The sequence below is a fragment of the Narcine bancroftii genome, chromosome 4 (assembly GCF_036971445.1).
Source record: "Narcine bancroftii isolate sNarBan1 chromosome 4, sNarBan1.hap1, whole genome shotgun sequence".
NCBI lineage: Eukaryota > Metazoa > Chordata > Chondrichthyes > Torpediniformes > Narcinidae > Narcine > Narcine bancroftii.
Genome location: NC_091472.1, coordinates 64,694,240 through 64,718,939, shown reverse-complemented (window position 1 = coordinate 64,718,939; position 24,700 = coordinate 64,694,240). Strand labels below are relative to the sequence as shown.

The window sequence follows — 24,700 nt, the reverse complement described above, 5'->3', positions numbered from 1 at the left end:
CAAATTGATAAAACCATTTGAAATAGAGGAAATACGGGATATATTAAAAAAAAACTATCGAACAATAAAATGCTGGGAGAGGATGGACTCCCAATAGAATTCTATAAAACATTTAAAGATTTATTAATTCCTCCTCTCCTGGAAGTAATGAACCAGATTGAAGAAACACAAAACATGCCAGATTCATGCCAAACAGCAATAATTACAGTAATACCAAAGATGGGGAAAGATCCACTAACACCAGCATCGTATAGACCACTATCTCTACTTAACTCAGATTATAAGATAATAGCTAAACTGTTAGCAAACAGATTGACTGACTGTGTACCAAAAATAGTAAAACTAAATCAAACTGGATTTATTAAGAAAAGTTGAACAACGGACAATATCTAAGACGCCAACAGTGGCGGTTGCTTTAGACGCAGAGAAAACCTTTGACAGAGCAGAATGGAATTATTTATTCAAAGTATTGCAGAGGTTCAACCTACCGGAGAAATATATTAATTGGATTAAAGCATTATATAAGGGACCATTGGCGAAGGTGACAGTAAATGGATATATATCAAACCAATTTAAATTAAGCAGGTCAACTAGGCAGGGATGTCCACTATCTCCTTCACTGTTCGCGTTAGCTATAGAACCCTTGGCAGAACTGATAAGAACAGAAAATAAAATAAAAGGGATAAAAATAAAAGAGAAGGAATATAAAATCAGTCTATTTGCAGATGACATCATAGTATACTTAACAGAACCAGAATTATCAATAAAAGAATTACATAAGAAATTGAAGGAATATGGCGAAGTATCAGGGTACAAGATCATCACAAATAAAAGTGAAGCGATGCCAATGAATAATGCAGATTTCACAAAGTTTAAGAAAGAATCACCATTTAAATGGCAAACACAAGCAATCCAATACCTAGGTATTAGACTAGATAATAATCTAGGCCATCTATACAAATTAAATTTATCAGCCATTAATGAATAAATTACAAGATGACTTGGAACATTGGAAAGATTTACCACTAAAACTGATAGGAAGGGTAAATTGCATTAAAATGAATATCTTCCCAAAGATACAATACCTATTCCAATCATTACCAATTCCCTTAACAGAGAAATTCTTCAATGAGCTAAAGGAAATAATAAGGAAATTCTTATGGAAAGGGAGCAAACCGATGATAGCACTAGATAAATCTCTTTTTAATTTTTGATGTTCCCGCTTATTTTAGTGTGTCTCTTGAAGAAAGGCCAAATCCACCCCCATTTTATTTAATGTGTGCCAAGACCCTTTTCCATTTCACCGGACTATTTAAGCCATTAACATTAAAAGAGACTACTTTTATGCTCTTAGTCATTATCCCCAGGTTCTTCCCAAGGTACCCCCCCCCCCACCACGCATCCCCAATCTTTTACCATCTTACTTTTGGTCCGTTCCACCCGAGCCACGAGAGTAAGGAAATAAAAAAAAAGGGGGAGACAAAGACAATAATTCAAATAACTGAGCAAAACAACATGAAACCAAATGCAAAAGATATTCACAGTCATACTTCTCCTTAATCCCATACTACCTTCCTCCTCCCCTCTATTTTGTTGATAATCTTCATTGATTACCAACAAACCCCGTACAACAGGTTGTGCCACTGGCACCCATCAACTCCTTTCCCCAACACCTGAGCTCACCAGTAAAAACTACTATTACAACTTTTCATTTGTTCGGTCTAACCTCTTTCTCAACTTCTGTATTTATACAATTTAGATAACATTAAAAAAAAACCAACATGTTATTATAGTCCAAGGCATGTCTTTATCCCCCTACGGGTCAAATTTGCTATTCATTAAAACTACTGGAGGCAGTCCCCTGACCAGACTTTACATTCCCATCGAGCTCCCCAATGTGGGTAAGCCTGCTTCCTATTCCTGGGCTTTTTCCGGATCTGTAAAACATTTCTTTGCTCCTTCTGGCAATGATATTTTCAGGGTGGCTGGGTACCTCAACACACATTCATATTTCTTCTGCTTGAGCAGAAGCTGGTTCAAATGCCTTCCTGGCCTTCAGGAATGCTGAGCTAATATCTGGGTAGAAAAAGATATTGTTCCCCTCTGACTCTAGAGGGGATCCCCTTCTCTTTGCCCCAATTACTGCCACTCCTAATATTTTGTCCCGTCCTGGTACCGCAACAGCCTCACCAGAACAGAGCGCGTCCTTTGTCCGGGACCAGATTTGGGGAAGAGGAACCTGTGTGTTCTCTCCACATCTATTCTTTCACCCAGTATCTCCTTACTCAACACTTCAGGGATCCCGGTTTGAAAGAAGCGCACTGGGTTCTGACCTTCCACCCCACTTCCTTAGCCCCACTATTTCAATATTAACATAACATAACAATTACAGCACGGAAACAGGCCATTAGGCCCTTCTAGTCCGCACCGAACCAAACACCCCTTTCTAATCCCACCTCCCTGCACAATGCCCATAACCCTCCATCTTCCTCTCATCCATATACCTGTCCAACCTTTTATTAAATAATACAATTGACTCCGCCGCCACTATTTCTCCCGGAAGATCATTCCACACAGCTACCACTCTCTGAGTAAAGAAGTTCCCCCTCATGTTACCTCTAAACCTCTGCCCCTTAATTCTTAACTCATGTCCTCTTGTTTTAAACTTTCCTCCTCTTAACGGAAATAGTCTATCCACATCCATTCTGTCTATCCCTTTCATAATCTGAAATACTTCTATCAAATCCCCTCTCAACCTTCTACGCTCCAAAGAATAAAGACCCAATCTGTCCAATCTCTCCCCATACTCCAGATGCTTAAACCCAGGCAACATTCTGGTAAACCTTCTCTGCACTCTCTCCACTCTGTTTATATCCTTCCTATAATTAGGCGACCAGAACTGCACACAGAACTCCAAATTAGGCCGCACCAACGTCTTATACAATCTCAACATCACCTCCCAACTCCTATATTCCATGCAATGATTGATAAAGGCCAGCATACTAAAAGCCTTCTTCACCACCCTATTCACGTGAGTTTCTACCTTCAGGGAACGATGTACCGTCACTCCTAAATCTTTCTACTCTTCTGTATTCCTCAATGCTCTCCCATTTACCACATATGTCCTATTCTGATTCTTCTTACCAAAATGAAGCACCTCACACTTATCAGCATTAAATTCCATCTGCCATTTTTCAGCCCACTTTTCTAAGCAGCCCAAATCCCTCTGCAATCCTTGAAAACCTTCTTCATTATCCACTATTCCACCTATCTTAGTATCGTCTGCATATTTACTAATCCAATTCACCACCCCATCATCTAGATCATTAATGTATATAACGAACAACAATGGGCCCAATACAGATCCTTGAGGCACACCACTGGTCACCGGCCTCCAACCTGACAGACAATTATCCACTACCACTCTCTGGCCTCTCCCTTTCAGCCAATGTTCAATCCATTTGACTATCTCAAAATTTATACCTAAAGACTGCACCTTCCTAACTAACCTTCCATATTGCTCCTCCTGCTATAACTCGAGGGCATCCAGATTCTTCCAGATGCTCTCCCTTTCATTTATTAACTTTTGCATTTTATTGGACATAATATGGATATCATCTTCATTCTTATTTATTCTTTCTTCTTCCTCGGTCACCCTGCCCATTAGCCCAGATAGGGTGCTCTGGACCTTGTCCAGTTTTTCTCCCAAGTTCTGGGCACTTTTGACAACAGCAAGGAAGAGTCTGCCCTCCATCTGCCCTAGCTTGTTAATTACATCCTGCAGGGAGGGCTCTGAGCCTCCCTGCTTACCTTTCCTTAACAGTCCTTTTCCCCTGGGACTCATAGCTTGACAGGGTCTCCCCTGGCCGTTGGACTCTTCCTTCTCTGGACTGCTGGACCCCTCTTCACTGCTGCTGGTGCTCCCTGCCTCCTCTGTTCCAGCGCTGGGCTCACAGGATGCTCTGCTTCCTCTGAAGTTGCTTGCTGTTGGGACTCCCGCTGAGACTTGCAATTTCACACTTGGCCTGCTTCCAGGGCAGAGGTAAGTTTCACTCTCTCCCTTAGTGCCGGCAGCAACACCGGTTTCTTGCAGCTTCCTCTTTTGTCAGGCAGGTCCGTTCCCCATGGGGATTGCCGCTGCTACCCCACACCCAACGCCGACTTCACCTCGGGCTTCGCAGCTGCTGCAAGTGCGCCCTACTTTGTGATCCGGCTGTAGGAGGGGGAACCCAGCTCTTTCCTTCTTTCCAAGGGCTTCCAGAGGGATTTCCCTCCATACTTGCCGGGCATTGACGCTGGATTCGTCCAGGACCTGTTCTCCCCATCGGTGAGTTCCTCCTTTGGAGCTGCGGTTCCTATTTCAGGCCCTGGGATGGGCTCCGTTCCTCACCACTAGGCATTCCAGGCTTGCCCTCTCGCCTTGGTGGTGATTCTTTCGCACTCTTGCTTGCAGTCTTGCTTTTTTTTGTCAGGGTGCATTAAAAAATTCTTCTCACTTCCTTTTTTGGCGTTTTGGACTGGTCAGTTGAGGTTTTCACCTTGTTTGTAATCAAAAATCCTTGGAGCTCTCGGAATCCACCTCCTCTTACTCTCCCCACATTACGTGACCTTCTCATAAAGAACATAGTTTGACCTGCTGAGCTTCTCCAGCATTTGGTGTTTTTGCATCTGTATATAATATTTCCAGGAACAGAGTCAGCAGAGCCCAATATATTAAATTAATACATTTTATTCTTTTATTCAAATTCTCTTTCGATAAGTTGTTTGCTGAATCTGCCTGCTAACCTTTGGTGATTTGTTTTCAAAAACACCCAGATGCTTCTAAGCACCTTTCAAAAAGTGTCGCTTTTTTTTAAACTTGAGGGGATGACCTTGTATTTTCCACATTATCTCCTTGCATTCAGTTAGCCTTGTCTATATCCTCCTGAAGCCACTCTGCATCCACTTGTATACACTGTATTCAATCCTCTCATCCAAATCATTAATATCAGCTATGAACAACCAAGGTTGCAGCATTAATACTCAAGGAATCACACTATTCTTAACCTTCCATTGCAAACGTGACCCATTTATTTCTGCTTTCTCCCTGTTAGCTATTCCTTTATGCAGATAAGCCCATGATGCCCAATACCATGCACTTTAATTTATCTTATAACTTTGTGTGTCATCCATCAAAGGGCTGAAAGTCCAAATATACCAAATTAGCTAATACACCCTGACCTATTCTGCTCTTTATAACCTCAAACAATTCATATAGATTTGTTAAACATATTTCCTTTTAATAAATCTGTGTTGACTCTGTCTAATCGTATTATTATTTCAAAATGCCTTGAATAATAGATTTGTTAATTTCTTGCTATTAATATTGCCCTATTTTTCCCTCTTTTCTGTCTCCTTCCTTACCTAACAATGAGACCCAATGTATGCATATTTACATAGCTGCTTTCAAAATCCTATCATATTGGTCATTGTAGCCTGGGAATTTATTGCTTGTGGTCTCAATAATTTTCTGCATTAATAGTTTTGAACAATGCTAATTTCTTTAGGCTCCTTATGTACTCTAGATCGGCCATTCTCAATGGGTGTCATTGCACATTTCAGGGAGCCACAGACTTTCAGTGCATCAATAATAGGGAACACTTTGTGGCTAAAATCTTAGTAGGAGGTTAAAGTGCTTTGCTTTCAATTATCATAAAGCCTGTAAACTTTATAAAATCACATCCCCTTCAAGACTGTCAATTCTGATAGTTGTGTGGGGGAAAAAAAAAATGACAAACCTTTCCAAATGCTGCCGTAGCATACCGATTTTGTTGCACTGTGGGATGTGATTGTCTTCTTTCTTTCTCATAATGAGCAAGGAGTGCAACTCATTGATGCAAAGGTGGACACATTTTATCTGGCAGATATCTTTGACAAACTCAATTTATTGAACAAAACCTTACGAGTGTTACGTGCCCAGAGGACCCATAAATCCAGTTGCTTTTAATTATCTTTAAACTTGAAAACAAAATCACACTTTAACTTATCTCTATTGACTTACTTAACCTAACTTAACCCCCTTCTATTTCTAAGCGCACGTGTATGTAATGTGTGTGTAAGTTTAGAAAAGTTCTTTGGTTCACAGTTCAATCTCACTTCTCATTTCTCCAAGTTCACTGGTTGCAGGCTACTCTTATACTGTACACAGAATTTAACATTTATAAAGTTTACCAGGCTTTGGTGCTTGAAAGATAAATGATTACCACTCAGGAAGGTTCTTGTTGGTTTTCAGAGAGAGATTTGTTATTCCTTTTACTTCCATCAGCCACTTCAGTGTCTTGCTGAAGAAACATGCCCTTTCAGGGTTCTCCAGATGATAACCTCTTTCTTTCAGGTCACCACAGAGTTCCTTCTTGTTTCCCTTATTCCAAGTGAAACATTAGACAGCCAGTCCTCTCCTCTTGCATGAACCACAAGGGCTTTGACCAGGCCATCTTACAAATGAGCTTTACATAAGCTTGCCAGCTTGTCCTGTTCCAGTCCCAGCTACTTCTGCTGGCTGTAACACTACAAATGATCTGTGTGTGTGTGTCTCTCTCTCTCTCTCTAAGAGAAAGCCTGTTTGACTCTCTCTGTTTGCAAAACCACATGACCCTCTTTGAACAGCAAGTTCTCTTCCAGACAATATGTGGCTCCAACAAGCTCTTTCATCTATTGCCTTTTGTAAACAACAATCTATTAGTGAAGTTTCTTGAGCATTCTTCAAAGTTCTTGCAAAAGCTTGGAGGCCCCGATATGTCTAGCATGGGGTGGAGCCCCAGTATTTCAAATAATATGTTTTAAAGTGTTTGTATGTGACCTACTCTAACAAACCTTTCCCAATTTATCTCCCAAAAACATATCTATATACTCTGTCACACAGGACAAACACATTGACCTTATTGATAGTAAGGAAGGCATTGTTTCTTTCCTCAAAGAACTCTAAGTATATTGGAGCAATATCAGATGTCAGGAATTTTTACAATTTCCAAATCTGAACACTAATGCAGAGACACTGAAGGACGATGACATTATTGTTTATGTGAAACACCTAATTCATACAGATCTGCAGGAAAGATTTAATAACCTGTTAAACCTCAATATCCCGTATTGGATATTAGATCCATTTGAGGAACCACCTACTGATGTTGACGCAGAAATTCATGAGAATTTGATTGATCTTCAGAGTGATATAATTGCACACTAAGTTCAATTAATTTTAAAAAGACTTTTGTGTTAAGAGTGATCTGCTGAATAGATTTACAAAACTATGGGAAAAGGCTGAAATATTTTTTATTGCCTTTTCCTCTACATACTTAGTTGAATGTGGATTCAGCAAGGTAGTTTTCTTAACAAAATACAGGAGAAGACCTGATATCACAACATGAGGTGACCTTTGACAATCACTATTCTTTTTGGAGCCTGACATAAAAGAAAAATTGCACAGGAACATCAGACTCCAGGATCTCACCAAAATTTGCTTTGTATAAGAATTGTTTTTAAGTTTTCTTTTTAATTTAATTTTCTCATCCTCAAGTATATGCTTAAGGTTTACAAATGATTGTGCTCTAAGAATCTTTTTTTTAAAAAAAAGAAAAAATTTTTTGGTGATGTATATCTTTTCTTCTTTCCTATTTGTTTAACAAGAATGATTTCCTATTTGTCTCTGTTCTGGAATCACAAGCCACAATTGTTACACTCAGAGTAAGAGTCTTGTTTTCTTTTCATCTCACGTAATTTTTTTTTGTCTTTTATGTAGTTGGTGGGAGAGAAGTATGGAAGAAGCCAACTAAGCAACTACTTAACAGGGAAAGGGGCCCATAAACTTTGAGCAGAGTCCTTGTGAGCCATAGCCAAAAAAAGGTTGAGAGTGGCTGTTCTAGATCTATCATCCACTATTTCCTTTTTATGTATCTGTAGAAACTCCTGTGATCTGCTTCTTTGATTCTCATCAGTCTTATTCAACTTTCCCTTTCCTATTAATGCTTTTGTCCTGCTTCACTAAATTGTGAATTTTCCCAATTCTCAGGTTTACTGCAATATTTTAGCAATGCTATATCCCTTTCCTTTGATCAAATGCAGTCCATTTTCTTTTGATAGCCCTGGCTTTTTTTTTTCCATTTTCTATTTGTCTTAAAGAGATATAAATTACTAATTAAAAAAAAACTATACTGTAAAACCCCTGGAATCCAGCACCCATGGGTGAATTTATTGGTTGCATGAGATTGTGTGTTGTGTGATTGGTGAACTAACCACTAGGGGACACCAAATTTTAAACTTTCATATTTTTTTTACCTAATTATTTTCACAATTTTTACAGTTGCTTGAGGCTGCTGGTTGCTTGGATATCCAAGAACGGGGATTTTCTGTATTTAAATGTTTTGACTTTGGTCACAGGTTTTGACCTTTCTAATTATTCTCTCTAAAGATTGTATGTGCAGAAAACCAACTGGGATGATGGAATGGGATCAGAGGTTGATTTAGAATTCTATCATTTGCTGCAAGTTAAATTTTGTTTAATATGCAATTTTCTCATCAGACTGTTTACATTCATACACAAGTTCAAAGGTACACCAGTGAGAAGGCCAAAAGAACTCTTTTCATTTTTGATAGACCTTTAGGAGAAACAGTACATTTTCAGGAACATCCACATGGTTTTCTTGTCAACATAGAGATGATTAAAAGAATAATTAGGCATCTGACATTAGTTTTTGTAAATTTGCAAAATATACTGCTTAACTTGGTGACTTGATATGTGCTTCTATAAATCACAGACAAAAAAAGTAATTATAATTAGATAATAACATTTCTTTCAACAGAATTGAAATCATTAAAAAAAATACAGCTGAATTAGAAACTCACCTGCAACTAGCAAAAGATTCTGGAAACGTGAAAGAGGAGTTAACAAAAGAGACCCTGCTGCCACAAAAAGAAATCTCCCATTTTAAACTCATTCCAGGTTTGAAACTTGCCAAAAAATATTGTCAGATATCTCAATTTTATCTCTTTATTTTATGTTTTAATCAATTACCATCTTTCAGATAAATAACTAATTGTTTATTTTCACTCAATTATGTTCATCATCCCCAACAAATCACCCTTTAATACATATTCCAGTACTCACCCCTTTCCTGCCTATCACCCCATTGATACCTACCCCTGTGACAGTAAGATGTGCTGCATTTGCACTCATCCTTCACCACTATTTGGGACCCAAAAACAGTCCTTCTAAGTGAAGCAATATTTCACCTGTGCATCTGCAATTATCATTTACTGCACCCAATGTTCCTGATGCAGCCATCTCAATACCAGGAAGATCTGATGTAGACTAGAAGATCATTTAATTGAGCACCTTCGCTCTTCTGCTGCAACAGCAAGTGGCCAACGATTTTAATTCCACACACCATTGTCACAATGACATGTCTGTCCATGGCCTCATATATTGCCAAATCAAGGCCTCCCACAAATTGGAGGAACTCCTTGTATTCCATCTCGGTAGTCTCCAACCAGATGGCATTAAAGCAGATTTTTCCAATTTCAGTTAGCCTCCTTCTCCAACACGAGAGTTACTCTTCTCAGACCTCTGCCCTCTTCTCCATCATTTCTCGGCTTCTTTCTCTTCTGCTCTTCCCCTGTATCAGCCTCATATCTGTTCGCCCGTGCTCCTTCCCTTTTCTCCTCCCTCTCGTCCTCTCCCCCATCCTTTTATTCAAGTAACTGTTTTCCATATTCCATAGGAAGGGCTCAGGCCCGAAGCATTGAATGCCTTTTAACTCCTATGCGACCTGCTAAATTTCTCTCGCACTTTTGTATGCCACAGGATCTGCACATTTTCTTGTTTAATTCCAGTAGAAGAAAGACAATATTTGGCGGATTGTATAACCCCAAATGTAGTGTGAAATTCCTCTGAAAATGGAATTGGAGAAGTACTACTGTTTTCTCCTATCTAAGTTAACCCACATTTAGAAGTGCTTATATTGCCAAATATCAGTGGCTTTCACTAAAAAACAGAATAATGGCTCTTGACAGCATTTGCTGTCCAATATCAGCACAGACATTATTACCTGTCAGCCCAATCCTACCAATAATGGAATATGAGTATTCTGAAAGTAGGACTTCTTTCATGAACGAGAAGCAGTAAGAATGCCTTTAATATGGAACTGGTTGTCTTTTGAATGTTTGCACAATAGGCTTAACATTGGAGGAATCAACAAATGTGGAGGATCTATGCAAGCACCTGAAGAAACTGGAAAGGAAACTGAACAACTTAAGAGTGAACAAAGAAACAAAATATGTGCCAGTCCAGATCAAAACTGACCTAAATCGAGAAATCAATCAAAAGATGCAACAGTGGGAAGAGCTGGTCATGACAAATGAGCAATTAAAAAGGAGGTATATAACAAGATATTTAAATTGTTTCCATATAATTGCAATCAGGTCAGTTATATTGCTGCTTTTACATAATATTCCAGGTACATGAAACTAAAGATAGTAGCAGATGCAGTTGCTGCTTGGGGGTACTCAGATAAAGATGTTTCTCTCACTGAATTTATAGTGCCAAGTCTTACAAAAGCAAACTCTCTGAAAGGTACTTTTTTCTTTTAATTTGCAGTTTTACATCAATTTTGTATTGGACTTTTATATTTTTTTTAAGTAAATGGAAGATGTATTACAATAGATTTTTGTTAAAGTTAATTGTTGTAATCATAGATCTGCATTCTTCCAAGAACCAGCATCATTGGCCAGCATAATAAAATGTAAACAATAAAGAAATTTATCGACGTATTAAAGAATTTATGTGGATGAAAATGTGCTCATAAAAATAAGCACTTTCGCTGTAACTAATTGGAAAATAACTTTTAAACTATTCTGGACTATTTCCTACTTATTGTATAAAATTTAGATTATTTTATTATGTGAAAACTTCCAAAATATTACATTTTATTTGTGTATTCAATGAAAGCAAGCTCAGCGTGAAGACTCTTGAAGGGGTAATTGAACAAAGTTTTCCATCCACTTTATTTTATTCTTTAGTGATGGTCAGACTTGTGAATAAGACCATCTTCGGGTTCAATTATTTTTAAATCTATATTCGAGATCAGGAAGAAGTTTTTTTTAGCTTGATGTAATTTGTATCAACAATTCCTGATACTCTCTCCTCAGCAAGTATAAACTAATGAAAACACTGACTCTACACTGTGTACAGTGATTTTTTTTTAATGGATTGCAGAATAGAAATGAATTTTCAAAACATGGCTGTTGAGGTGTCAGTGGTTGAACATTCATACAAAGTAGATGACACCACGTACACAGTTTGCCATCCTGTTCACTTGCTTAGCCCATCTATAATTCTTTGCAATATCCTTGCAAATTCAAGTTCACTTTAGAGAATACCTTTGTACCATCATTTGAATTTTTAAAATCCAAATAGTTTATAGAATTGGTGAATAATCCCAGTGGGCACACAGAAGGGAGTAGTGAGGGAAAGCTATCATTTGTTCTGGAGGCATGTGCCCAATAGTTTTCTGCAGGGTTTGGTATTGGAATTCCTGTTAGTTGTTATGTATAGATATGATTTGGATGAAAAAGTAGATGGGCGGGTTTGTATGTTCGGTTGCAACGCTAAGATTGGCGGAGCTGTGGACAGTGCAAAGGACAATTAAAGAATTCATCAGGATATAGATTAGTTATAGATATGGGCAAGAAAATGGCAGATAGAATTAATCTGGGCATGTATGAGGAGTTACAATTTGGAAGGTTAAATATATAAGGAAGGTATACATTTAACAGCAGGACTCTTAACAGAATTGATGTACAGATAGCTCTGGGGGTCCAGATCCATATCTTATTGAAAGTAGCCATGCAAGTAGATAGGTTAGTAAAGATGATGGATAGAATGCTTGGCTTAATTGGGTGGGACATTTGAATTTAACAGTAATGAAGTCATACTGCAGCTGTATAAAATTTTGGTTAGGCCACACTTGAATTACTGTGCAGAATTCTGGTCACCCAATTCAGGAAGGATGTGGAAGCTTTAGAAAGGGTATAAAAAAGATTTACTAGTATGTTGCCTGTATTGGAGAGTATAAATTATGGGGATATTTTGGACAAAGTTGGGTCATTTCTCTGGAATGTTGGAGGCTGAGGTGAGACTTGATGGAGTGCTGTAGAATTGTAAGAGGCATTGATAGGGTGGACAATCAGAATCTTTCCCATAGGGTAGAAGTGTCACTTGAGGACATGCATTTAGGGTGAGGTGGAGAAAGTTTAAGGTAGATGCGCAGGACAAATATTTTACACAGAGACTTGCTCGCTACCTGGAATGGGCTGTCAGAAGTAGTGTTGGAAGCAGATACAATAGCAGCAATTAAGAGGTTTCTAGATAGACACATGAATAAGAAGTGCAAGCACCAAAGTTTTAATTTGATTTAGACATGTGTCTGGCACAGACACGTGAGCTAAAGGGCCTATTATTTCACAGGTAATAGTCCATTATCTTGAAATTTATCTGTTAATTCATACAATTTTTGTCAATGCTAACATATTCCCTCAAGCCCATGTCATTATTTTATTTAACTATCTGTTGAGTATATTATTAAATTCCATTTAAAAGGGGGGGCGTGGCAAGATGGCGTAGAACCAAGACGTGGGTTCTGTCTCTCCCTGGAAGGACTAATCAATGCCTAAGTTATATAAATTGTTTAAAAGTTTAAAAAGTTCATTAGATACATTATTAAGTGTTGGGGCTGCAAGAAATGAAGAAAGAAAAAGATCAGAAGCAGAAGAAATTAGTTATTAAAGTTGTTGGAAAAAGTGAAAAATCTGGGCCTACTGACCAGGTGAAGCACCAGAATCGATTAAGAATGGAACCCAAGCCACAGAGGATGTCTCTGGATCAACTTGAAAGAAGATCGACGTCTCTGGGGATTCGACCGATTTAAGGATGGTGCTGACGTCAGCCAGGGCGCTCGTGGAAGCAGCGCCGTCAGCGTGGGTGGGGGGGGGGGGGGTTGAGCCGAGCGGGGTCGCACAGAGGAGTGGGCAAGATAGCGCTGTAAGTAGCACTTTAACGCATTCCGACGTACCTGCGTGTGCCCACTATTATGCAACGAGCATGTGGCCGTTGTCGCGCTTCCGTGAGGTCCTGGATCAATTTCGTGCTGCGGGGGAACCTGCTCCACGTCGAGCTGACGATGTCGGCCCATTGGATAGGGTCCAAACACACAGCATGGCGACTAAAGAAGATATTTTAGTACCTGAAGATGATGAAGAAGAACAAATTGAATATCTGGATGAAGAAGATCAAGAGCTGTTATTGATGACAGCTGAAGCAATGGCAAGTAGGCCCAGAACTACAAAAATGGCTTCTTCTTTTAAATCTATTATTTCACCTACTTCAAATCCTTCACCTGGACCTGATGTGGTTACAATGTTTGAGGAGTTAACAAAACAGAATGAAAACATTATGACTTATATAACTACTGGTTTTCATAATGTTGATGGACAATTTGTGGATGTGAAAAGTAAAATATCTGATGTTCATGGAGAAATTGCAGCTATGAAAGAAGATCTCAATAAATGTTTGATTGCAATGGATGAAATGCAGGAAAGATGTAAAAATGTAGAAGATAGAATGGATCAAGTGGAAGAATCAGCATCTGGATGGGATATGCAAAAGAATTTGTTCATGCAAAAAATTGACTCTTTGGAAAATCAAAGTCCAAGGAATAATATAAAGATAATTCGACTTCCAGAGGACTTTGAAGGTCAAGATCCTACAAAATTTATTCATAAATGGATTCCAGAAATATTGGGGGCGGAAGCGTTTCCTGATGGATTGGAATTGGATAGGGCTCATCGAGGGTTAAGAAGAAAACCTTTTCAGGTCAACCTCCAAGAGCAGTTTTAATTAGATGTTTAAGATATCAGGATCGTGAGACGATTTTGCATCTCGCTGTGCAGAAAGCTCGAGTTGATCAGAATCCAATAATGGTTCAAGGTAATAGTTTTTTTTAATGCGGATTTAAGTCGGGAGGTTATACAGCACCATAAGGAATTTAATCAAGCTAAAACAGTATTGTGGAAACAGGGTTATTGGGCAATATTTAGATATCCTGTTGTTTTGAAAGTGTTTTATAGGCCATCTCAATTTCAATTTTTCAAAAAAGCTCAGGATGCTTTAACTTTTGCTAATTCTTTACCAGATAACAAGTTGAGTTTTGATCTTTCCAAGAAGCCAGCAGTCAATGTTCCTAAGGTCAAGAATGGAAAGGAGACCGAACTACAGAAGATGGAGATGTTACAGTTGATTGATGTGGCGGAAGATATTATAAAGCAGTCTGGACAATAATTTTATAAGTCTTTCCGGGGACAGGTAGATGACCCTGCCGAATTCGAAGTCATCTGCCATTAGTGTTATCGACCACACCCAGTCGACGAGGGAGGTACTGCTTTGCAGTTTGGGTGGGGAGGAAGGGAAATTTTTTGTTTGTTAGGTTAGTTAATAAGAGAGGGGGGAGGTTTTTTTTCTCTTTTGGGGATTTTTAGTAGTGTTAGGAGGAGCCGGTTTTAATTGTAACTGTAAATTTTGTTAAATGCCACTCTATAGGAGATCATGAATAATTTGAATTTTACAATGTTTAATGTTAAGGGTTTAAATCATCCGATAAAACGGAAACGAGTATTGGATTATATTTAAAAAGTTTAAGGTGGATGTAGCATTTTTGCAAGAAACTCATTTAACTGAGAGGGAACATTTGAAATTGAAAAGAGATTGGGTAGGATATGTGATTGCTTCATCTTTTAATTCTAAGGCAAGGGGAGTAGCTATTTTGGTAAATGAGAAAGTACCATTTATTTTGGATTTTTTTTGTTAATGCTGGTAGGATTTTGGTGGTGAATTGTAAAATTTTCTCGAAAGCTTGGACTTTGATGAATGTTTAAGCACCAAATGAGGACGATGAAACATTTATTACAGACACTTTTTAAAATTTGTATCAATCGAATGGAAATATTTTAGTAGGAGGTGACTTTAATTGTTGCTTAGATCCTTTGTTAGATTTAAAGAATTTAAAGAGAACTAAAATGGCAAAGAGAATTATTGAGGGAATGAAAGATTTAAATTTGGTAGAAATATGGAGAAGATTGAATCCTACTGAAAAAGATTATTCTTTTTATTCTCCACGGCATAATTTATTTTCTAGAATTGACTTATTTTTTGTTTCAGCTCAATTGCAAGGTAGATTTACACAGGCTGAATATAAAAGTAGAATATTATCTGATCATTCGTTGTTGTTCTCTTGTTTAGGTACTGAGAAGGTAGGAAATACTTATTGTTGGAGATTTAATGAGATGCTTTTGAAAAGACCTGAGTTTATCAAATATATTAGAGAACAAATTACTTTTTTTATTTACAAATGAATCAAGAATCAATTCAGAGTAAGTTTATTTTATGGATGCTTTATAAGCATATTTGAGAGGTCAGATTATTAGTTACACAGCTTGAATTAAAAAACAATATTTGATTAAAAGTCAGAATTTAGAAAAAGAAATTGAAAGGTTAGAAAAAGAATTTCATAGGAATTCTACTCAAGATAATAAGATACATTTATCCAGGTTAAAATTATGGTATAATGTTTTGCAATCATATAAATATGAAAAAATGATTCAAAGATCAAAGCAGTGTTATTATGAGTTAGGTGAAAGAGCACATAAGGTTTTGGCTTGGCAATTAAAAACCGAACAAGCGTCAAGAGCGATTAATGCAATTGGGAAAGATTTTGGGATTACTTATAAACCTCAAGAAATTAATGGGGAATTTTTTAGGTTTTATAATGAACTTTATACATCTGAAAGTATACAAAATACTGAGCAAATTGATTTGTTTTTAGCTAATTTGAAATTGTCCGGGAAGGATATTAATGATTTAAATAGTCCTTTCACTGAATTGGAACTAAAAGAAGCGTTACAATCAATGCCAGGAGGAAAGATCCTGGGTGAAGATCGGTTTACAGCAGAATTTTATAAAGAATTCAATGATTTGTTGTTTCCGGTCTATGTGGAAGTATTGAAACAGGCAATGGAGTTGAGTTCATTTCCAGAATAGTTTTCGAGGGCATTGATTACTGTTATTCCAAAGAAAGATAGAGATCCATTAAAAGTGTCTTCTTATCGACCAATATCATTGTTAAATGTAGATTATAAGATTGTTGCACACAGGCATGAGAAACAGTGGAGATTCAGAAGGGAGGAAATTAACAACAATGCTTGGAATTCAGAACAAATAGATGTTGCAGAACACTGGAAAAAAACTATTATTGTTGTGTACCTCAATGCAATGAGTCTCATAAGTCAGATGGGTGAACAGAAACCTATGTCGGTGTAGAAGTACAATATCTTGGTGTGCAGCGGGGCAAAATCAAAACTTGACATTCTTATTATGGGGTTTGCAAACAAGATAGGAATATGTGGAAAAAAGGGTGAACGCCTTCCAACCATTATTTCCACAGTCAATGGTTGAAAAGGTCACAAAATAAATGTTATGGATTGATGTTAATGGTTTTCTGGTCACGGATGTATCGGATCCTTTTATTAGTTCAGTAAGGGGTAATAGAAATGCTGCAGGAAGAATCTACGATTAAAAATTCATCATGGGGGATCAGAGGTAGAGAGGATGAGCAAATGTAGGTTCTTGGGATTCACTATCTTGGCAGATCTTTCCTGGGACCAACACACCAATGGCATCATGAAGAAAGCCTCTACTTCCTCAGGAGTTTGTGGAGGAGCTAGTGGAGTTGTTCAAGTGAACCGGTACGGACTTGAAGGGCCGACATGGCCTGTTTCCGTGCTGTAAACGGTTATATGGTTATATGGTTGCGAAAGTATTAGTGAATGGATTGGCTAATTATTTGCCAAAATTAGTATATATTGATCAGGCTGGATTTATAAAAGGTCGTTACTCAATTGATAATATTACTAAATTACTAAATATTACTAAATTGATTTCTATAATTAATGTTGCTAGACAACAAGTTAATCAACCTATGATAGTGGCATTGGACGCGGAAAAGGCTTTTGATAGTGTTGAGTGGAAATTTTTATTTAAGGTTTTAGAGAAATTTCAATTTGGATGATTTTTTACTACTTGGATTAAAGCTTTATATACTCATCCTACAGCACAAATAATGACGAATGATTTGACTTCATCAGCTTTTACTTTATCTCGATCATCTAGACAAGGTTGTCCTCTTTCACCAGCATTGTTTGCTTTGGTAATAGAACCCTTAGCTCAAGCTATTAGGCAGAATTTGGATATTAAATTAGGTGAACAAGAATATAAGATTAATTTGTTTGCTGATGATGTTTTAATATATCTAACATATCCTAAAGAATCTTAGAGGGTGTTGCAAAATTTAATAAATCAGTATGGTACTGAAGTGCCAGTTGATGAAGTAGACAAAGATGATGTGGTCAAACAATAATCATGGTTTTTATTAGCAGAAACTCATGGTACAATAATGAAAGACAATAGGTGCATACACAGTTATACCCAAGGGGAGTGTCCTTAACAGTAGTAATAATGCACAGCCAATGTTAGTACAGCAAGGCTCACCAGAGTTAATTTGGAGAAGAGTGAAATATTTCCAATATCAGTTGAGGATTATTTAAATTGTAGACAGATTACTAAATTTAAATGGTCTAATAAGATTAAATACTTGGGAGTTGTAGTTAATAGAGAATATCAGGATTTATATACTTTGAATTATATATCTTTGTTGAATAAGATTAAAATGGATTTACAGAAATGGAAGGATTTGTCATTAACTTTAATTGGGAGGGTAAATTGTATAAAAATGAATATTTATCTTCATGTACAATATCTTTTTCAATCTATTCCATGTATGATACTGAAATTTTTCTTAAAAATAATTGAATAAAGTAATTCAGTTATTTTTATGGAAGGGTAAATTATCTAAGGTTTCTATGCATAAATTAACATGGCAATATAAATGGGGAGGACTTCAACTACCACATTTTCAAAATTATTATGAGGTGGTACAGTTGAAATTTATTAATAGATTGTTTGATGCTCAGCAACAACCTGTTTGGCCTAAAGTTGAATTGGATCAGATTGCTGAAAAAAAAATGAGTCAATTTATTTATAGATGGAATCCTTTATTGTTACAAAAATATAAATTGCCAGTATTAAGACATATATTGGATATTTGGTATAAGGAGGATCAGCTTACAGGTTCTAAAGGGAAAATTTCAATTAAGTCACCGTTGTATCAGAATAAATTAATTCTGTTTACTTTGGATAATCCTTATTTGAAAATTGGGAAATTAAAGGAATTATTAATATACAAGATTGTTTTGAGGTGGGTAAATTTTATACATTTAATAGATTATGAGAGAAATTTGATATTTCTGCTAATTGTGATTTTACTTATTATCAAGTTTGGGATTTTTTGCGAGTACAATTTGGTAAGGATTTAATTTTACCAAATCAATCTAAATTTGAGATTCTAATGGTAGAAAAAGAAATGAAAGGATTTATATCAGATATGTATAGGTTGCTGCAAGAAAAGATGGATAAAGTTGGGTTATATAAGGCAAAAGAGAAGGGGGACAAAGATTTAGATATTGAAATGTCTTGGGAGGAATGGTCAAATATGTGTATTGATAGTGTTACCAAATTGATTAATGTTAGATACAGTAAACTGGTTGACCATTTTGAGTTCTGTGTGCCCGATGGAGATGAGGGGGGTCTGGTAGTCATGGTGGGGAGCTGGCTGATGGAGGACCTCAATTTTCTTCAGGCTGACTTCCAGGCCAAACATTTTGGCAGTTTCTGCAAAACAGGATGTCATGCGCTGGAGAGCTGGCTCTGAATGGGCAACTAAAGCGGCATCATCTGCAAAGAGTAGTTCACGGACAAGTCGCTCTTGTGTCTTGGTGTGAGCTTGCAGGCGCCTCATACCCACGGTCCTATTCGGCTCCGAATCATGGGTCCTCTACCGGCATCACCTACAACTCCTAGAACGCTTCCATCAGTGCTGTCTCCGCTCCATCCTCAACATTCATTGGAATGACTTCATCACCAACATTGAAGTACTCGAGCTGGCAGAGTCCGCAAGCATCGAATCCACGCTGCTGAAGACCCAACTGCGCTGGGTGGGTCACGTCTCCAGAATGGAGGACCATCGCCTTCCCAAAGATCGTGTTCTATGGCGAGCTCTCCACTGGCCACCGAGACAGAGGTGCACCAAAGAAGAGGTACAAGGACTGCCTAAAGAAATCTGTTGGTGCCTGCCACATTGACCAGCCAGTGGGCCGGTTCCTCGGCTGCCCAGAAATTACCCCTGACCGCCGGTCCCTTGGCCGCCCGGACACCACCCCCGACCGCCAGTCCCTCGACCGCCTCCCCTGACTGCTGGTCCCCACTTGCCGGATTTTGGAGCTTTCCGGATTTTAGATGTCTGGATAAAGAATCGTGTACTATGAATGTTGTTATTTGGGATTTGGCTGATGAGTCACAATTGGCATTTTTGCGGTTAGCGTTAGCGGTTGCAAGAAAATGTATAGCGATTACTTGTAAAAATGATGTGGAATTGAATATACAAAGATGGCATAATGAATTGCAATTGTGTTTATATTTGGAAAGCATAACTTTGGGGTTATCTTTGCGAAATAATTATTCCTATTTTGTTAAAATGTTTGGATTGTATGGCTATTGATCTTAAGTAAAAGTTGTGTAAAGAGTTGGCACATTGATTATTTGATTTTAAATGTTTAATTTTTTTCGAAGGCTCCGAGGTTTGAGGGTGAGAGTTATGGTAGTGTAGTTGGTGGAATGAGGATGGGGAGGGTGGGGGGGGGATACTATTCCTATCCTTGTTTTATGTTTTGTTCTTTTTTTACTTTGTATTTTTGTGGCTTTGTATTTTCTCTCTTTGTAATATTAAAAATTTTAAATAAAATTTTCACAAAAAAATATCCATTTAAAATGCAGTAGCTAATATACAGTAAAAGTCAAAAATCCAGATTACTTGGGGATTTGGTTGGTCCAGATTTTCTGGATCCTCAGGCAGTACTTTTAAAATTCAAATTTAAGGAGGAATAAAGAAGAGATGAAGAGGTACCTTTTAATCATTTATTTATTAGCAAATACAGCATGTTTCATTTATCAAAATGAGAAATTTAAAGAAAAATAAAGTCAACACAACAAATATGTAAGCATGAAATGTTTGCTTGTTGCCGCTGTGCATAGATTTTCGTAAAATCTGGATTCTCATTTGGTCTGGATTTCTGATATCTGGATTTTTGAACTTCTGTCTCATGGAGTTTTATTATATTTTTGATTTTGTTTCAAAGTACTAAGATACTCATTATTATGTATCAATAAAATTGATAAATGAATTGGTTTGTTGAATGATTTAAATTAAGTAACTGCTATTATGTGGAAGAACTTTTGTTTGAAAATGACTTTTGTAATATATTTTGGGTAATTTTTTTTCAATTCTATTACTAAACCACAAATGTATACAAAAAATAATTTTCAGTCCAAAAATAATTATGAAATTCTTCCTATTTGCACTGATTTGAAGAGGATTTATGTGTGCACAAATTTAAACAAAATTTAATTTTGTAATTAAATGTATACTTGAGCATAACTTATGCCTGGATCAGATATGCAGGGAAATTTTAATTTCCTGATCCATATGTGCCTGAGTAAGCTTGGGTCTGTCTGTACATGTCATTAATCATTAAGAACATAGAAATTCTACCATCTGGAAACATTTTAAGCACTTCACTCATAAATTAGAATAATTGGAAGTGTTTCTTTTCTTTTTAAAATATTTTTATTGAGTTTAACAAAAACCCTTTATACAAGTTATACTAATGATAACATAAATCAAATCATGTCATATACATATATATCAATTGTAAATTAGAAGCATAATCATAATTATTACATAACTTATTCAGGACATCAAATTCTATAATTATAATAATTAAGCAATTAAAACATAAATCATACTATGTCCAAAAATAATATTGAATACAAAAATATATGAATAATACACATGAAATTTCCTTATATAATTTTATATATTTTTTCTGATGTGATCATGTTGTTATGTGATATGATCTGTAATCTGTAGTTAAATCCTACTTTATTTATTTGCCTTAATAATTAAAAGGAAAAAAAGTTATCCCTACTAATCTACCCCTCCCTCTAAACAAGGTTATCTGTATATATTGTGAATATGATTCGAATAACAGCCCAGACACAAGACAGGGAATCCCCAGAGCATCCACACCACTTAAATTCTTAGATTATGATAATAATCCATGAATGAGCCCCACATCTTATCAAATCCAGACTTTACATCTTTAATATTATAGGAAGTGTTAATTGGATCTTTTTGTTTCATAGGAATAAGAGTGGATTAATTGTGATATTCTTAAGTTCAACATCTTACTTGATTGGTCACAAGGATCTAAAATCCTCCATCTAATGAGCTGGACATGAGAATTTCATGGTGTGTTGATGAGCTATGAACTTGCTTGGTGCAGCACAGAGTATTTCTCTCATTATCTGAAGTTTAACAGACTAAATGACATGAAATAATGTATTGCTGTATATTCCATCATTAATCAATATATTTTACTTTGATGCAGAGGTTAATAGTGTTTGGCCTGAAGTATTCAATGATGATGATCCTAGCAATATTGGTGAAGCTGCATATTTATTGGAATATGTTGAGAGGTGAGATAAGATACAATCTGGGTATCATGAATGTTACATGTATCTCAGAGATTTACTGTTTGTCACTGGATTGTTTATTCAGATAACTTTGAGATGTTTAAGAACAAGAAAAAGCTATATTGAGATTCCAGGCAACTATTCACCTTGTGTGCTGCTGTCTCTCAATGTGGACTTCGTAGAGATGTGGGAGCATGCAAGAGCACTTAAAGGGTAGTCACTCAAGGTAATCACCAAGGGGAATAATTTAATATTTATAGGTGCTAATGATTCATTCATTCTGTGATTGTTTACTTTTTCCTTGGATGAAGATTGATATGATGATTGGGTAATAGTGAAATTGATTCTTCAGGTCTTGAACATTTGCCTAAATTTTTTTCCCCCAATTATTTGTATTACCATTAATTCTATTTATTTATCATGATTGCACTAAATTGTGGCACTCAACTTTCTAAGTTCCTTATACCTTTCTTTACAATGAAAATGCTTATAAAGTGCTTATTTACTCATTCTGCCATTTCTTTATCATTCATTGCAGTCTTGAATCAATCGGTTTCAAATCGAAGCCATATAAAACAATGGTAATATTATCTCATTCTTTCTCCATTGGCCAATGTGACTTGGATATTGAGTAATTTGTACAAGTTGTCAAACCAATATAATTATTTTCAGTGAATAATGTGCTTCCTGGGGGTTAGAATTCATTGGAAAGAAGATACTGGATAATCAAGTTCTAAAGAAGGCAAGAAAGAGCACAAGCAAGGCAATATGAAGGCCAAAAGAGGCTATTCAATGTCCTTTCCAAGTAGGATTTAGGAGGATCCCAATGCATTTTATACTTGCATTAAAAACAAGGGGATAACTAGGGAAAGCATAGGACTACTCAAGGACAGAAGAGGAAACAAAAAACAATCTTGGAGGAACTTAATGAATTGAGCATTGTTACGAGCCCAAAGGACCCCAAAACGCTGCAGGAATAGATATTCACAAAGACAAATGGTTACTTAAACAAAAGTTGCTTTTAATTATCTTTAAACATGAAAACAAAATCACACTTTATCTAGACTCTATTGACTTACTTAACCTAACTTAACCCCCTTCTAATTCTAAGCGCACGTGTATGTAAGTTCAGAAAAGTTCTTTGGTTCACAGTCCAACCTCACTTCTCATTCCTCCAAGTCCACTGGTTGCAGGCAATTCTTGTACTGTGCACAGAATTTAACATTTATAAAGTTCACCAGGATTTGGTGCTTGAAAGGTAAATGGTTACCGCGCAGGAAGGTTCTTGTCGGTTTTCAGAGAGAGATTTGTTGTTCATTTACTTCCATCATCCACTTCAGTGTCTTGCTGAAGAAACTTGCCCCTTCAGGGTTCTCCAGATGATAACCTCTTTCTTTCAGGTCACCACAGAGTTCCTTTCTGTTTCCCTTATTCCAAGTGAAACATTAGACAGCCTCTTGCATGAACCACAAGGACTTTGGTCAGGCCATCTTCCAAAATGGAGCTTTCCACAAGCTTGCCAGCTTGTCCTGTTCCAGTCCCAGCCCCAGCTGCTGTCTGCTGTCTGTAATGCTGTACAAGCGATCTCTCTCTCTCTCTCTCTCTCTCTCTCTCTCTCTCTCTCTCTCTCTCTGAGCAAAAGCCTGTTTGACTCTCTCTGCTTGCAAAACAACATGACCCTCTTAGAACAGCAAGCTCTCTTCCAGACAGAAGGGGCTCGAACATGCTCTTTCATCTGTTGTCTTTTGTAAACAACAATCCATTAGTGAAGTCTCTTGCGCACTCTTCAAAGGTCTTGCAAAAGGTGTTAGCTATGACATGTCTAGCATGGGTCAGAGCTTCAGTATTTCAAATAAGATCTGTTTTAAAGTGTTTGTATGTGACCTACTCTAACAAACCTTTCCCAATTTATCTCCCACAAAAACATATCTATATACTCTTTCAGAGCATCATCAGTGGGAGAAAAAGAATGGTCAACATTTTGGTTCAGAACCCTTTATTGAGATTGAAAGTGTTTTGAGAGTCACTTCAAGACAAAAAGGAATTTATGCTTTGAGTCAGAGGAAGTTGGTGAGGTAAAAAATGAGTACCTTGAGTTGGTATTCACCAGAGAGAAGGACATGGAGAATAGTGAGAGCAGTGTGGAGAATGCTAGTTAATTAGGGCATTTTATGTTGTAATTTCTAGAGATAGAAATACCCTAGCAAACAGAGACATGATGCTTCATTCATTTTTATTACTAAACTAAAATAGTTCCCCATCATACATGATGACGCTAAACACATGCAGGCATATATTCACAACACTCTTTCTCTCTCCCCCCCCCCCTCAAAAAGATAAATGCTTCGTGAAAATATTCTATAGGCACTACATACTAACTATGATAACTATGTGGTATACATGGACTAATGGTGTGAATTACATTACAACATAAGTGTTAAGCAGCCAAGTCACTGAACATAATCCCTTAGGCGTTCTGGAGGATGTCTTTCCCTTCTTGATCTTCTTAGTGAGGTAGAATCTGCCAGGAGACTTTGCGACTTCTTCAGACTCTTCCTTTTTGGGCAGTACCTCCTCCTTGGTTAGCGGTAGGGACTGTGAACTTTGTCTTTGGTGAGCCCCAATCAGATGTTGTGTAGGGCTGCTCTGCTGAGCCGAACATAGTGTCGGACTTCTCTGCTGAGCAGTAGACATCAAGGCGGTATCAAATTCGGAAGATATTTCTGGAACATTGTTAATTGAAGGAACCCACAATGGAAATTCATCAGGGTCGTGAGCAGTGGGTGTGGCCATTGGATCATCCACTGCTCTTAACTGGTCGATACAGCGTTTCCATATTTTAGTTCCCACCAGCATGGAATAAGAACAGGGACTGTTTTTTTTTAAGAAACACCTTTAATCCATGACTTCCTA

At 37.1% G+C, this 24,700-nt stretch overlaps 1 protein-coding gene across 2 annotated transcripts in view; it reads left to right on the top strand.

Annotated features, from left to right (window-relative positions):
* LOC138760636 (clathrin heavy chain linker domain-containing protein 1-like) overlaps positions 1-24,700 on the top strand; it is a 68,792-nt gene that overhangs the window by 18,469 nt on the left and 25,623 nt on the right. For both annotated transcript variants that reach the window (XM_069931452.1, XM_069931453.1), the window contains exons 3-6: positions 8,838-8,977; positions 10,209-10,410; positions 10,491-10,606; positions 21,703-21,790. In XM_069931452.1, coding sequence (XP_069787553.1) covers positions 8,838-8,977; positions 10,209-10,410; positions 10,491-10,606; positions 21,703-21,790 — 546 coding nt within the window. The remainder of the gene's footprint in view (positions 1-8,837; positions 8,978-10,208; positions 10,411-10,490; positions 10,607-21,702; positions 21,791-24,700) is intronic.